We start from the raw sequence: 15,052 nt of genomic DNA on the forward strand, positions 1-15,052 counted from the left end.
AATAGCGTCTTATCTCAACATGGCACCCCCAGACATCCAGGCACGCAGATAAGCGGTTGTGATTCATAATCCAAGGCATTTACAGTAAGGGGTTTACTGGCGGCATTTGGAAATTCCCAGATGATCATTGGGCGGAGATTTCCTATTCTTTCATACAGCAAGACTACTGAATGGTTAGACCGAATATATAATCGAATATACTGTAGGAGAAGACTATTGGCCTGATTTGAGCCTTTTACTGGATATACTGTATAAATGTATCACAGGCAATCATACAATCATACAGTTTGTGATTCAAAAAAAGGTCTACTTTGCATTAATCTCTTCTCTTACTCCAATAGCTAGCTGCATGTGTTCAAATCATCACCTCAAGGGCTTACAAATGGAAGGCAGGGGTGTACCTGCCACTGTGCGTAATTGAGAGATTTAAAGGCTGCATTTTAAATCATTTAGTGTACTGAAAATCGTTTTTTTCAGTGAGATTTTCTGTCGCAAAACGTTTTTTTTTACTTTCTACGATATGCCTAAAGGCATAACTGCTGGCATCATACCCCACACAAGCCCGGTGTGAACGATGAAACCCAGCAGCCCTGAAAGGATTGGACAAATCACTTCTCTCATCTTTCACTCTTTTATTCTTTCTGTCCCCAATCCATCTTCCTCTCTGATTCCGTTGATACGTCCATCCATCTCCTAGCTCACTCCATTACCTCTCACTGTTGTGCGCTTCTGGCCTCCATCCATCCCTTCATTCTCACCCTAATCCCAGCTCCATACATCCACCTCCAACACTCCATTTAGTTAATTCCCCTTCTCATCTCTGTTGTGTTTGGGGTGATTGTCAAACGAGGAAAGATGAAAGTTTGAATAAATTGTTGACTTAAAACAACATTTTTAAAGTTACTCGTAAATAATTAAGCAACAAAAATCATACAGCTGTCTCTGTGAAAACAACTACAAATGAATTGCTAATTATCACGGTTTAAAAGGTTTACAAAGAAAATAGAGTAACCAAGGTAATTAAGGACACACATTTATTTTCGGAAAAGCAAACTAAAGTTTAATGAGAGTTATAAAGCTCCGTCACCATTTCATCTTCTCATTAAATATCACTTGAAACTGAAAGAAACATATTTCTATTTGAATATTTTTTTTCTTGTCAATCGACCCTGTGTACTGAAGCAGAGGAGGTAGCTGGAAGACCTCGGCCTTGTGGGAAGACAGAGTTCACCTGCGGTAACCAACGCTGCGTCCCCATGCAGCTGCAGTGCGACCTGTTCAGTGACTGTGGCGATGGCGGCTCGGACGAACAAGACTGCAAAGCCTGTGAGTACAGCACAAACACCTCAAAGAAGCATTAGGAAGAGAACGAAACGTCGCCATGACGTTATCAAGCAGCTTGGCAATCTTCTAATTGTGACCGTGATGTTTTGTTATTTATGGTAATATATGCATGCAGGTGTTTGACGTGTGCTGTGTTCTTCATGAAAGAAGATGCTGCCCTTTCGGCTTTTGCACATCAAAAGAATAGACTCAGCAGGTGTCTTAAGAAACAGAGGACGGGTTTGTAATCAAAGTGCTGTCGTTATTTTTTAGTTTCCAGCGGAGATGTATGTGGAAAGAAAACAAATCCATGTGGAGAGGATGCGATTTGCAACCAAACGAATGCTAATGCTACATGCCAGTGCAAACACGGCTTTAAGAGGAATCAACAGACAGGCCAATGCGAAGGTAATGTTTGACCACTTTTATTCTTTGTTCCCATTTTAACAGTTAAAGGAAATGTGATAAATAGTTAATTATCTAAAACATTGGACTGTTGGGTTAACTATTTATTTTCCTTTGATTAACCGATTATTACGTTTAAGGTATGAATAGTTTTACATATGAAAAGGTTTTCTGTAAATAATTATTGTAAGTAAAATCATTTATACAACTAGAATTCAAATTCAACATACAGACAAAGGAGCAAGAAATAAGAAACAACAATTTCACACAATATAGCAACATTTACAAAGCTTTTGATGAGGTAAAACAGAATGTATGATAATATGATCAGACACAAACCAGATGTTACTTTAGGACTACTGTTTATAAATATATTGCTTTCAATATGTTACGTGATTTGTTCTCTTCTACCGCCTACTGTCTTCATCTTTCTGAATGTATATAATTGTCGATGCAGTTATTGTAGTCTCAACAGATGATTGCTTTCATAATTGATTCAACCCTTTGGCCCTGTAATTGTTTCCAAGTTTGAAGGCTCTTGTTCTTGTAGTTATTACCTTTATGATAAAATAAAATAATTATATAATTTACTCTGTACTAATGGGTCGAGGGCACCACTTATCATGGAGAACATTTATATAAAAGGTTCATACTTACACATACATTCCTACTTGTGCATTGTTATATCCTGACCACTGTTGGCCTTGGTTTAACTGTTCTGCGTCTGTGTCTCATCAGTGATGAAAAATAAATATTAAAAAAGTGTCTAAAGAAAAGCTGTTGCCAATTAAATAAGTCTCTTTCTTTTTCCAGAGATAAACGAATGCCTACAGTTTGACACATGTCCTCATTACTGCACAAACATCAAAGGATCTTTTAAGTGCACATGTGATCGGAATTATAAGGAGATAAATGGCAACTGCATAGCAAAAGGTAAGATCCTAAAGTTTAATATGAAACATTAGTTTTACTCTGCATGCATGCTAAGTTGTGATTATGACCTTATTGTAAAATGTTAAACTGTATTTATATGCACTGTTCTTAAACTACTTAATGTTGACTTGTTTTTTGTTGGCTTGTCTTACATATTCATATCTCATCATACAGGACCAGAAGAACGGGTGCTCTACATCGCCAATGACACTGAGATCCAAAGTTTTGTGTATCCATTCAACCAGAGCAATGGACACAAACTGCTCACTCACATCGAGGACAATGCCCGCATCATAGGGATGGATGCTCTGTTTCACCACCAGAAGTTCATCTGGGCAACACAGTTTAACCCCGGTGGAATATTTTACAAAAACAATCTAGAAAGAAGTCAAACTAAAACAAATGCCAAAAACATTGTAAGTATATCTAATGTTTTTTTAAACATCAGGGTACATTTTTTTTGTCTTTGGCGGTTTTTTGTCCAATTAGGGGTTGAGAAATATGGGTTGAGTACGGTGGCCGACAGGTGCAAACACGTTTCAACGGCCCAAAACATTTCCATTAGGAGAAAAGCACTGCGGTTTCAAAAACTAAATAAATAAATAAATATCTTCACAAACTTGATTACACATGCCCAGCATTTAGAAATCTTTCACAAACTTGACGAAACATGCGAATGGTTGACTTAAAGCGTTGCATAAACAAAACTCTGCACATGTTTCGTCAAATTGGTGAAAATGTTTCCTCTATTTTAATGTGTATTTTATATTGTAATGGTTTCTGAAGCTGCAGCACGTTTCTCCTAATGCAAGTGTTTTGCACCATTGTAGCATGTTTGTACTTGTCAGCCACCTTAGTCGAGAGAATAAATACATTGCTTGTTTATAATATCCATTGTTATCTGTCAAAAATAATCCCTCGTAAATGTATCTTTCCACATATATTATAAGCATTGAGGTTAATTTCTTATGTTCAATTTTGAGTAAAGAGCTATAAATTACTACTAGCATATGTTAAATTGTTTCTGTCAGTAGATAACACTATAACCCCCACTATAACAAAATGTCCCTTGCTATTATGAGTCATACTCTAAGGAAATATTTGCTCACCAGTTAAAGAGAGCTCCTGACAATGTGGCCATTATTGTTTTCAGTGTTCTGACTTCCGGCGCCCCAGAGATATTTCTGCTGACTGGATAACAGGGAACATCTATTGGACTGATCACTCTCGGATGCACTGGTTCAGCTATTACACGGCCCACTGGACTAAATTGCGATATTCCATAAATGTGGGTCAACTGAAGGGACCAAATTGCACACGTTTGATTACTGACATAGCCGGAGAGCCATACGCCATCGCTGTGAACCCAGCCAGAGGGTAAGTTGTGCACATAACTATTCTCTTTTTTCCACTGACATCTCTCAAGACCTGTGACCTGTAGACAAGTGTGTTATGTCAGAAAACAATGGGTAGATCTGCCACTGATTTATTTTTCTCCTTCCGATCGGAGCTACAGTAGGCACCATGTTTGCTGTTAGCTAACAATGAAATACCTTTACTGACTAAGTAATAGATGAAGATAACCCTTTCACATAAAATTAGCTATGAGATGCTTCATACAAATAAAAAATAAAACTCAAAATATTCACTCATGGACATTTGTATCAGTATGTGGTGGTACTGATCCCCTGATTAGACAGCCTGACATACAAAAATATTCACTTGAAAAAAGAAGCTGCTCTGAAAAGGGCCTATCCCCCACCTCTGGAGTCACTCCCTGATTGGCCAGGAGTAGAATTGCACAAAGCTGCTCCCAATTAATAATAAGATACCAACAGGTGAATTGAATAACCCTCCAATAAACACCTGGCACTTCTACTTGGAAAATGTAATCAATAAACTATTACTTGATGGACATTGAACATGTACGCCATTTTCTAATTACTAAGTAGCCTTATCAGTTACTTATTAAATCAATAATGTTACTCACAGCAAGATATTAAATGTAACCTCCAACAACAGAGCGGCTACCCTGATGTTGTCATATAATCTCACAATGAATACTGAGGCTTTCCAAATGTTTTCGTTAGCTGCATCAGCATCAGCATCTGATGCTTCAATAGTTAGCAAGACAAATGTTGAAAATGGCCTGAACATTTTTTATTAATGCAAATGCACTTACTTATATAGATATTACATCATCACCAAAGACCAAAGCAACTATAAGAATATGTACAGAGAACGACCAAATATGTTGCGATAGATGTAAAAAAATTGTGGGCACGAAAATATTTTAAATGTAAGTTGATGTGAAGAAAATAAATGTCATTTGTGTGAATGGGAGATAGTCATCACATAAGAGCCAGTAGAATAAACGTAGATCCCTGAACTAACTCTCTGTGTGAATCTGATGGTCATCCCTGAGCGGCAGAGGCAGAAGAGGAGAAATGGTGGAGCGTGAATATTTGTACATCACTATTCATATTTAATCTTCAGAATAAAAATGCCTGTTTGCAGAAATGTTAGGCATTTACATTGTTCAATGATTGAGACATGTTCTTTGCATGTAAATGAATAGCCAGAACGCATAAAACAAAAACAGATTTATCAAAAAAGTTCTCCTGCAGAGGTCCAGGTATATCCTGAATGTTTATGATGTTACTAATATAACGCTCTGCCTGGCTGAAACTGGGTCAGCATATTGGCAATGCCCCCCAAAAATTCATTTTAATTTCTTAAATGCAAATATACCTTAACTATATTGTTTTCTTGTCAGTGAATCCAAGATGCACATATGTTATTTCTACATTGTAATTAATCAGCAAGTTCAATAAACTGATGTGCCACCTTTTTTTACATTACATTACATTGCATTTAGCTGACGCTTTTATCCAAAGCGACTTACAATAAGTGCGTTCGACCAACAAAATACAAACTTGAAGAAAACAGAATCATATAAGTACATCAGGTTTCATAGAGCAAAAACATTTCAAGTGCTACTCAACTGGTTTTAGGTAAGCCAGTCCTTTATTAGTATATAAGTGCTTTGTTAATAGTTCTATCGCTCGAAGTGGAGTCGAAAGAGATGAGTTTTCAGTCTGCGCCGGAAGGTGTGTAAGCTATCTGCTGTCCTGATGTCAATGGGGAGCTCATTCCACCATTTTGGAGCCAGGATAGCAAACCCACGTATTTTTGCTGATGGGAACTTGGGTCCCCTTTGCAGCGAGGGTGCAGCGAGCCGTTTTGTTGATGCAGAGTGGAGTGCACGTGCTGGGGTGTACGGTTTAACCATGTCCTGGATGTAGGAAGGGCCAGATCCATTCGCAGCATGGTACGCAAGTACCATTGTCTTGAAGTGGATTCTAGCAGTTACCGGAAGCCAGTGGAGGCAGCGGAGGAGCGGCGTGGTGTGGGAGAATTTAGGAAGGTTGAAGACCAGACCATTCTGGATGAGCTGCAGAGGTCGGATGGCACATGCAGGTAGACCAGCCAGGAGGGAGTTGCAGTAGTCTAGACGTGAGATGACGAGAGCCTGGACCAGAACCTGCATCGCTTTCTGGGTCAGCTGGGGACGTATCCTCCTGATGTTGTAGAGCGTGTATCTGCAGCAGCGGGTTGTAGCAGCGATGTTTGCAGTGAAGGACAGGTTGTTATCTAGGATCACACCCAGATTCCTTGCAGTCTGAGTCGGGGAAACAACAGAGGTGCCGATGTTGATTGTTAGGTCAAGAGTGGGACAATCTTTTCCCGGAAGGAAAAGCAGTTCAGTCTTGTCAAGGTTGAGCTTGAGGTGATGAGCAGACATCCACTGAGAGATGTCAGCTAGACAAGCAGAGATGCGTGCGACGACCTGGGTCTCTGAGCGGGGAAAGGACATAATTAATTGGGTGTCGTCAGGGTAGCAGTGGTATGAAAAACCATGCGGGCTAATGACAGATCCGAGCGAGTTTGTGTACAAGGAGAAGAGGAGGGGACCAAGAACAGAGCCCTGAGGGACCCCTGTAGTTAATTGACAAGGGTCGGACTCCGACCCTCTCCAAGTAACCCTGTAGGTAAGGTCTTTGAGGTATGAGGTGAGGAGGGAAAGTGCAGAGCCTGAAACTCCAAGTTCTTGAAGAGTGTGAAGGAGGATCTGATGGTTCACCGTGTTGAATGCAGCAGACAGGTCCAACAGGATGATGACAGAGGAGAGGGAGGCTGCTTTAGCCGTGTGCAGTTCCTCAGTGACAGCAATGAGAGCAGTTTCTGTGGAGTGACCTGCCTTGAAACCAGACTGGTGCGGATCCAGAAGGTTGTTCTGATGGAGATAACAGGAGAGTTGATTAAATACAGCGCGTTCAAGTGTTTTAGACAGGAACGGGAGGAGAGAGACAGGCCTGTAGTTTATAACATCAGATGGGTTGAGAGTGGGTTTCTTTAGGAGAGGGTTTACTATTGCCTCCTTGAGACTGTTTGGAAAGTGACCAGAAGTTAGAGAAGTGTTGATGAATGGGTGAGAAACGGTAGAATATCAGGAGCGATAGTCTGAAGGAGGTTTGAAGGGATAGGGTCCAGAGGACAGGTGGTAGGGCGGGCAGAGGTAATGAGGGTAAGAACCTCACTTGGAGAGAGAGGGGAAAAGGAGGTCAGTGTGTGGGTGAAAGGAGGGTCTGGTGACCCAGCGGTGAGTAGAGGTGAGTCAGAAAAAGAAGAGCGAATATCATCAACCTTTTTTTCAAAGTGGTTAACAAAGTCGCTTGACAGAAGGGAGGAGGGGGAAGGGGCTTTGGGGGGGTCCAAGAGTGTGGAGAAGATGGAAAATAGTTTTTTAGGATTGGAATAGGAAGATTGGATCTTATCTTGAAAGAAAGTGCTTTTTGCCTGAGAGATCGAAGCAGAGAAAGAGGAGAGGAAAGCCTGATAGGTTAGGAGGTCGTCATGGTGTTTGGATTTCCACCGTTTCCGCTCTGCTGCCCGAAGGACGGTTCTATTAGCACGCAGTGCGTCATTTAGCCAGGGAGCAGGAGGGGACTGACGAGCCTGCCGAGATGTGAGAGGACAGAGAGAGTCCAGAGAGGATGAGAGAGGAGAGTCTCTGCAGCAGAGTTTGGAGGTAGGAGTTGGAAAGAGTCAGAGGATGGGAGGGCTGAGAGCACCGATGAGGCAAAGGTAGAGGGGGAGAGGGAACGGAGGTTACGGCGGACAGGTGCAGGATGAGAAGAGATTAGTTTGTTATGTTTGGAAAGGGGTAGAGAGAATGAAATGAAGAAGTGATCGGAGGTGTGGAGCGGGTTTACAGAGAGGTTAGAAGTAGTGCAGTTCCTTGAGAATATGAGATCAAGGACATTGCCAGCTTTATGAGTTGGTGGGGATGGAGACAGTGAGAAAGCAAAGGCGGTTAACAGAGATGTTAGTTTGTCTATCTTCCCTGTCTGGAGGTTGAAGTCTCCGAGAAGTACAGCGGGAGGGCCAGTTTCAGGGATGTGTGAGAGGAGATTATCTAATTCCTTTTATTTGTACATTGGGCCCACCCTCGCAAGTCAAATGCCCACCAATGGATTTAGCTCTTCCGCCGGGTGTGTGTAGGCTTATTACGTTTTATCAAGCTGTGTGAATGTAAGATGCATTCAGATGTGGCTATATAGGTGTTCTACCATCTTACTGTCTACCGTATGTTACAAAAGGCAGGTTTCAGGGAGGTACAGTATTTCTTTGTTTCTGTTGCAGGATGATGTACTGGAGCGTAATAGGCGATCACTCTCAAATAGAGGAATCAGCCATGGATGGCTCCCTGCGCAGAGTGCTCTTGGATAAAAACCTCAGAAGACCCACTGGTAGGTATTTCTGTTTGAAGTCAATAAATTATTCAAATTGCCATGTATTTCTTCCCACTCGTTACTTTGGTATCCTAAAGGTAACCTGTGGTGTTTTCAAGAAAAAAACAAAGTACTATTAACATCCAGTGTTACCCATCACTCGTTTTATAAGTGTAATACAAGGCTAACTACTTATGTTGAGTGCAGTTCCTTTCTCATAAAACATTTTCTGATTTCTTTGAACATTTTTCAAACGTCCGTCGTTAACATTGTTGTTTACATCCAATAGCGGTGGAGTGGTCTTCCTACCAACAGCCATCAATCAGTGGAATAGTGTGAAACCGTTGGCAGGAAACATGTGTTGCATCATCAGAGAGTTGTATGCATACCTTTTGTAAGTTCCCCGGAAACAAATAACATGCCAACAAAAATATTGCTACATTCTGCCACCGGCCATAAAAACTCCTCCGGGTACTTTTATTATTTGGCAGTTGCAGTTGCAGTTTTGAATCTCATTCAACAGCATATTTGTTGATCACATCCCCCAATGTTCATACTTTAATTAAAAGAAAAAAAATCACAACATTTATGTGAGGTCAGTTACATGATTGTCCCTTATATTTTATGTAAATACTGAGATGAAAGTTCTCAGAATGTCAGACAAAATTAATTCTCTAACATACAGTGTATGAAAACATTTGGTTATAGAAAGTAGATTCATGTTGGTAAAGGTGACATATTATGCTAATGTATGGTTTCATAATTCTATTTAATGCCTCTACTGTGACATGGTTACACACTTTATTGTTGAAAAATGTATTTCTCATACTGCCTGTGCTGTAGCATCTCTTTTCACCCTCTATCTGAAACCAGAGCCCAGTCAGCTCTGATTGGTTAACTGGCAGGCTCTGTTGTGATTGTCAACCGCTTAGAGATGTCCCGCCCCTTTGCCTATCATGTACAGTGTGTTGGAGGGCTAGCCAATAGAAGTAAGGGTTACATAGTGATTTCACTATCTCGCAGAACAAATCAATGATGAACGATGAGTTCAATCGAAGCGGATGGAGGGATTTGAGCCTTTGCAGATCATCCACATGCACAAAAACCTGTATAACACACTACACACAACAACAACGACGAAAACCTAAAAGCATGGTAGGCCCCCTTTAAACCAATTGCTTCCTACATTTTTACTGCGGGAAAAACAATCATCACTAGGAAACCCCTCCTCAACAACCAATCTTAACTTGGATTCATACATATTCCAGTTAAACTTCCGTTGACCTCTCTAAAAAACTACATTTTTAAAACGCCATTGCCCCCTTATATAAATTATTCATCTGTGCACATTGGAAGAATTCACTTATGTCCATAACCTAAATAAAATAGAGCATTGTTATTCAAAGCCAGGATGTTATTCCGATCACAAGCCCAGAGCAGGAAGTAATGCTTTAATGTTCAAAAAGGTCTTTATTTTTCTTATACTACCTGTGCTGCAGCACCTCTTTTCACCCTCTGTCTGAAACCAGGGCCCAGTCTGCTCTGATTGGTTAGCCGGCCGGCTCTGTGGTGATTGCCCTCACCAACGTGATTCCCGTTCTAGCTCCGTGCTAGAGCTTTTTCTTTTTTTCTGGTTCGGAACCGGTTTATATTTTCAGCCCCCGTCTTGTTCACACCGCCCAGAGCCCGATTGGTGCTGCCGCTGCTGCGTCATGACGTCACCTGATTTTCTCCCCAACGGCGTTGCAGTGCTCACTACAACAACAACAACAACAACAACAACAATAATGGGGGACTGCGTCGGGTCGATGATCGTGTTGCTTTTAATCATACAAAGCCCGATTAAATTAAATTAAATAACGACTTCTCCAAGCTTATACCTTTCTCCAGAGTGCCGTGGTTCATTGTTTATTAATGTGTTTCAGCGACATTTACCGCTGTAAAGTATTCACTGTCTGACAGTCACACAAGCAGCTGATACATATCCCCAATTCCCCCATGAGTGAATGTGTGTCAGTCTGAATTGACGCTGTTTGGCATTACAACGCTGTTATTAAAGTTTCTCTGGTATAAAATGGGTGATGTTAGCAAAGCAACCGAAGCTAAACTGACTACTTGTTGTTGCTATCCTATTGTGGCATAAGCCGTTTTCTACAGGCACATTTTACCGGCGTATTTTTCATTATGATTCTACTTGTGATAGTCGGACATGACAACCTGTGCAGCCCATGTGTTGATTCCATCCAATAGCTGCTATAATACAAAACAAAATGTCTGCCTCTCTCCACAATGATCAATGACAGCGAACGGATGGTCAAAGTAAGGCCTGGTTAGTGTTGCCTGACTTTATAAAGTGTGTTTTTTTTTTTTATAAGTGTGTGGTTGCGTTCTAGTCACTTTTCTCCGAGCTACTGCTTGTTACAACTTTTATTTGCCGTACTCGCCTTTAACTGTTAGCTCAGGTTAATCTCGCCCCCCTTCGACGTAAGCGTGAAGTATGCGGTTCTTGCTTCTAGACGACAATTTTTTGGTGCTTGAAACCGCTGCGGTTTGAACAGGAAAAACCGGTGCTTTTCAGGCTCCAGCTCTGAACCGGCCCTGGAAGCGCGTTGGTGTGAAAGCCCCATTAGATATGTCACTTAGCCTATCATGTACAGTGTGTTTGAGGGCTAGCCAATAGAAGTGGGTGTTACATAGTGATGTCAATGTCTCACAGAATAAAACAAAAGAGCCAAATCGAGGTGAAGAGATACCCCTCTAGAAGCAACATTGGGATTTTAGCCTTTGCACACAAACCTGTATAACACACTACACAGTACACACTACAACAAGTATGGTATGGCCATTAGTATGTAAACCCAATGCTCCCTACATTTTTACTGCAGGAAAAACAATGGTGCACATTGGAATAATTCACTTATGTCCATACCATAAATAAAATAGAGCATTGTTATTCAAAGCCAGGACGTTTTTCCCATCACAAGCCCAGAGGAGGAAGCTAACTTCCGTGACACATTTGATGCACTGCACGTCTCTGTCATTTATTACAATCCACTGAATACACAAAGCACTGTACATTACATTGTCTGACAAGCTCATTAGCTAATTCTACACACACTGGAGCAAGTTCACACTTTCAATTAAAGAAATGCCACAGAAAAATGTAACCTGCTTTGTAATTGTATATCACATTAAATTACATTAGATGTATGGTATGGTGCCAGATTGATACCCATAGGAAGTGTCATCAGGTTCCCCAGTATACAGTCTGTTATGACCCGCATACATACATACCCACATATACACTGCATGAGTTAAGCCGGAGGAAATAATACTTATAGCTCTCGGAGTGTGTTGGTGTGTCTATAGGGAGACACTCAGTGCTGATCTAGTTCTGAAGAGCGTCTTTGGCCTCCTTTAATTCAAGGGACCCACACTCTGTCTTAGTAACAGGAAAAGGAATTCATCATCTGTGGAAAAAAAATGAAACCAATTTAAACGCCCAAGCCAGGTGCTCAATTATCCAGTCGGACTTTTGAGAGAAGGTGAAAGTGATGCACTGATTAGAAAATTGCAATGTAAGCAAGCCAAGATCCACTATGCTATTTGGACACAAGCAAAATGAATGTGGGATGCAAACAGCCAGAGATAGAAACAAAGAAAATACCTTGTCTTTACATTCTGTTCATCTGCTGAAACTACTCTGACCTAAAGGTCTGCCGCATTGAGGGATTCAGTGATGATCCCTGTGTAATTTGTCAAGTAAATAACATATTTTCCCTTCATCCTCCCACAGGCCTCACCATTGATTATTTCAACCAGCGATTATACTGGGCAGATCCCGAGCTATCACAGATAGGAAGCATGAGATTGGATGGCTCGGACCCTCTGGTGACAATCAGCGAAAGACACGGTAAACAACCACCCTGCTGGAAAACAAAGCACAACTTGTTCTTTCAAACACGTACTATTTATGCTGCTCTTTGCCTTCCTTTACTTTAATTATCATATAATTGCGAGTTGCATCGCTTTTGTGTCTCAAAAGATAACGCTTCCAAACAACGTGCGTTAAGAACAATTTCCCCAAACATGCTTTCTTGTATCAACCACTTCATTATCCTAAAGTGTTTTTTAAAAGGTAACTTGATGTCATACGCTTTCTCTGCCTTGAATTACAGGAATTTCTCAACCATACAGAATTGATATATTTGAGGATTACATCTACGGAACTGGATTAAAACACGAGGTCTTCAAGATTCACAAGTACGGGAAACAGTCGGTGGAATTTCTCAACTTGGGGATGGAGAAGCCCACAAATGTTTTAATCTCCCATCGTTACAAACAGCAAGATGGTGAGTCATTTATACAAAAAGTCTATATTTTAAGTTTAAAGAAACATTGTGGTTGTAGGCAGTCCTAAATACAGGTAGTTAACACTTTGATGCGCTCAAACTAAAGTTGCTCCACTCCTTCTCTTGGTTTGACCATTTTTATAAACAAGGGCCAAAATACAGTGTCAACAGTTAAAGTGAGATGACAATTGTGATGGCGATTGTGGTGAAATTGCGATCAATGTTTCGGTAGAATAGCTGTCAACAGACAATATCACCCCCTCTCTCTTTCCATGGGAAACCACCAGTGAGCAGGCAAATGCATTCCGGTTAAACCACTAATAACTCCGCCCCATGCTCCATTGCACGCAAACCACCAATAATAAGTGAAAAACACCACTTAATAGATAACACAGAGACCTTGCGTATGGCTCCTAGCCTCCTACACATATACTTTATTTAAAGTTATGCAGAGAGAAATTAAATAATTTTCTAAATCTGGTGGTCCCCCAACATGAGATAATAGTCTTACATTTTAGAATTGTACATAGATTTTATTTAAATTTCGATCATACATTCCAGTTATACATTATTATCTGCAGATTTCAATGCATTACAATATTATTTGTTTCTTGGAAATACTCTTATTTTGTTATAATGTTAGGCAAACCTAGGTTATTACATGACATTTTGCAGATATATTTCTTCTTTATAAAGCCTGAGAATGCTTGTGTTGTTGTTGAATGTTTATGTTTACAGCATTTCCCAGTGATCGGTGACCAAAATAGGCACATACGAAATATTTTACTTAAAATTTAAACTGTGTATTTTTATTGAATGCACAGACAGCTGTCAAAGGAATAAATAACACTAAAGAATACGTGCTCAGTCCTTTAAAAAACTGAAGTGCAGGGCTTTATGTACATGGTTGTTTACCTTACTGTGTAAAAACAGACCCTCTTAAAAGTGTACAAGGTGCGTGTGGAGAGGGGTTGTTGGAGGCAGAAGGAAGGACATAGTGTAAGGAGGGTCACATTGGGACAGAACAAACACTAAAAGAAAACTGCATTAAAGCCTTGAGCCACCACAAAGCCTATACTGAATATACAAGGCAATACGCAAGGCAATACGCTATATAATGTTTAGTACATACAGTATAGCTGAAATTAATGACAAGTGATGAGTTAACCATTACATGTGTGGAGGTCTTTGCATCATTTTGAATTAACAAACAAATTTACCAATTAATTTGGGCTATAAAAATGCATTCTATCTATTAAATGTATGCCTTATAGTGAAATAATACATGCATAATACATGCTCTTTTAAAATCAGGTTGATCAAAGCTGTGGTGTGTTTTTGCTTCAAAAGTGTGACAAAAAAACACCCATCTGTTTCCTGAGACACAGCAAATCAATACAACCTACCATCTTCTCACTTTCTTCATGTAGTAGAACAACTTCAGTTATTTGTTACATCTCTGGTGTTAATGGTTATAGAACATCAGACAGCTCAGTCTTGGTCAGTTTTTCACTTAAAGGGCAGCTGTTCCATTCCCCGGAGACTCATTAGGCCTCAGCCGTGTAGTGTGTGTAGTCTGTTGGCAGAAGATGTGCACAGCCTGCAAAAAAAAAGCTATGACACGGAGGCCTGATATCTTCGGCAAAACCATAACAACCATGTAGATTTGTTCTGTGCTTTCATGCCTTTTGTCCTTGTGTAAGAAATCAGAGGCGTGATTATCTTTAATAGCATATACTGAGTAGTGTGTAATCATTAATGACTACTCAGAGACATAAAGTGGGTACGCTGTATCATTCTATCAACAAATCCTAATTTAGATCCATTTTAGCAAGGCAGTTTTTTAACAATTTGCTCTTCTTTTTTGCACCCGTTTGTACACAGTTGGCCTCTTCAGTGCTCTGTTATGGCGCATTTCCACTACAGCGCGGTTTAAGCATGCCGTGCACGGCCCATTTTTGGTTGCGTTTCCACTTGGCGTAGTACCGGCTAGCGGGGACTATTTCACAGTTTTTCTGGCCCCATAAAATCGAGGTTCTTAGCGGGCCAACAACCAGGCTGAGTCGGGCTGAGTATGAGAGAAACTAGAGAGAAACTAGAGAGAGAATCGCTGGCAAGGGAGCTACAACTACAACAAGTTGAACACATTTGACCGTGATTTAATTGTAATACACGTTTCAAAATGATGCCGAAGTAACAACATACTGATACCGGTTAGTAAAAACCATGAATTAATGCAAGTAC

General features: G+C 40.5%; 1 protein-coding gene across 1 annotated transcript in view; it reads left to right on the top strand.

Moving 5' to 3' along the window:
* Positions 1–15,052, top strand: part of LOC117466354 (low-density lipoprotein receptor-related protein 1B-like) — a 351,481-nt gene that overhangs the window by 312,832 nt on the left and 23,597 nt on the right. Inside the window, 8 exon segments of the mRNA XM_034109562.1 lie at positions 1,186–1,326; positions 1,597–1,731; positions 2,542–2,661; positions 2,836–3,077; positions 3,815–4,038; positions 8,368–8,474; positions 12,253–12,369; positions 12,635–12,808. Of these exon segments, the coding sequence (XP_033965453.1) occupies positions 1,186–1,326; positions 1,597–1,731; positions 2,542–2,661; positions 2,836–3,077; positions 3,815–4,038; positions 8,368–8,474; positions 12,253–12,369; positions 12,635–12,808 (1,260 nt within the window).

The sequence above is a fragment of the Pseudochaenichthys georgianus genome, chromosome 21 (genome assembly GCF_902827115.2).
Source record: "Pseudochaenichthys georgianus chromosome 21, fPseGeo1.2, whole genome shotgun sequence".
NCBI lineage: Eukaryota > Metazoa > Chordata > Actinopteri > Perciformes > Channichthyidae > Pseudochaenichthys > Pseudochaenichthys georgianus.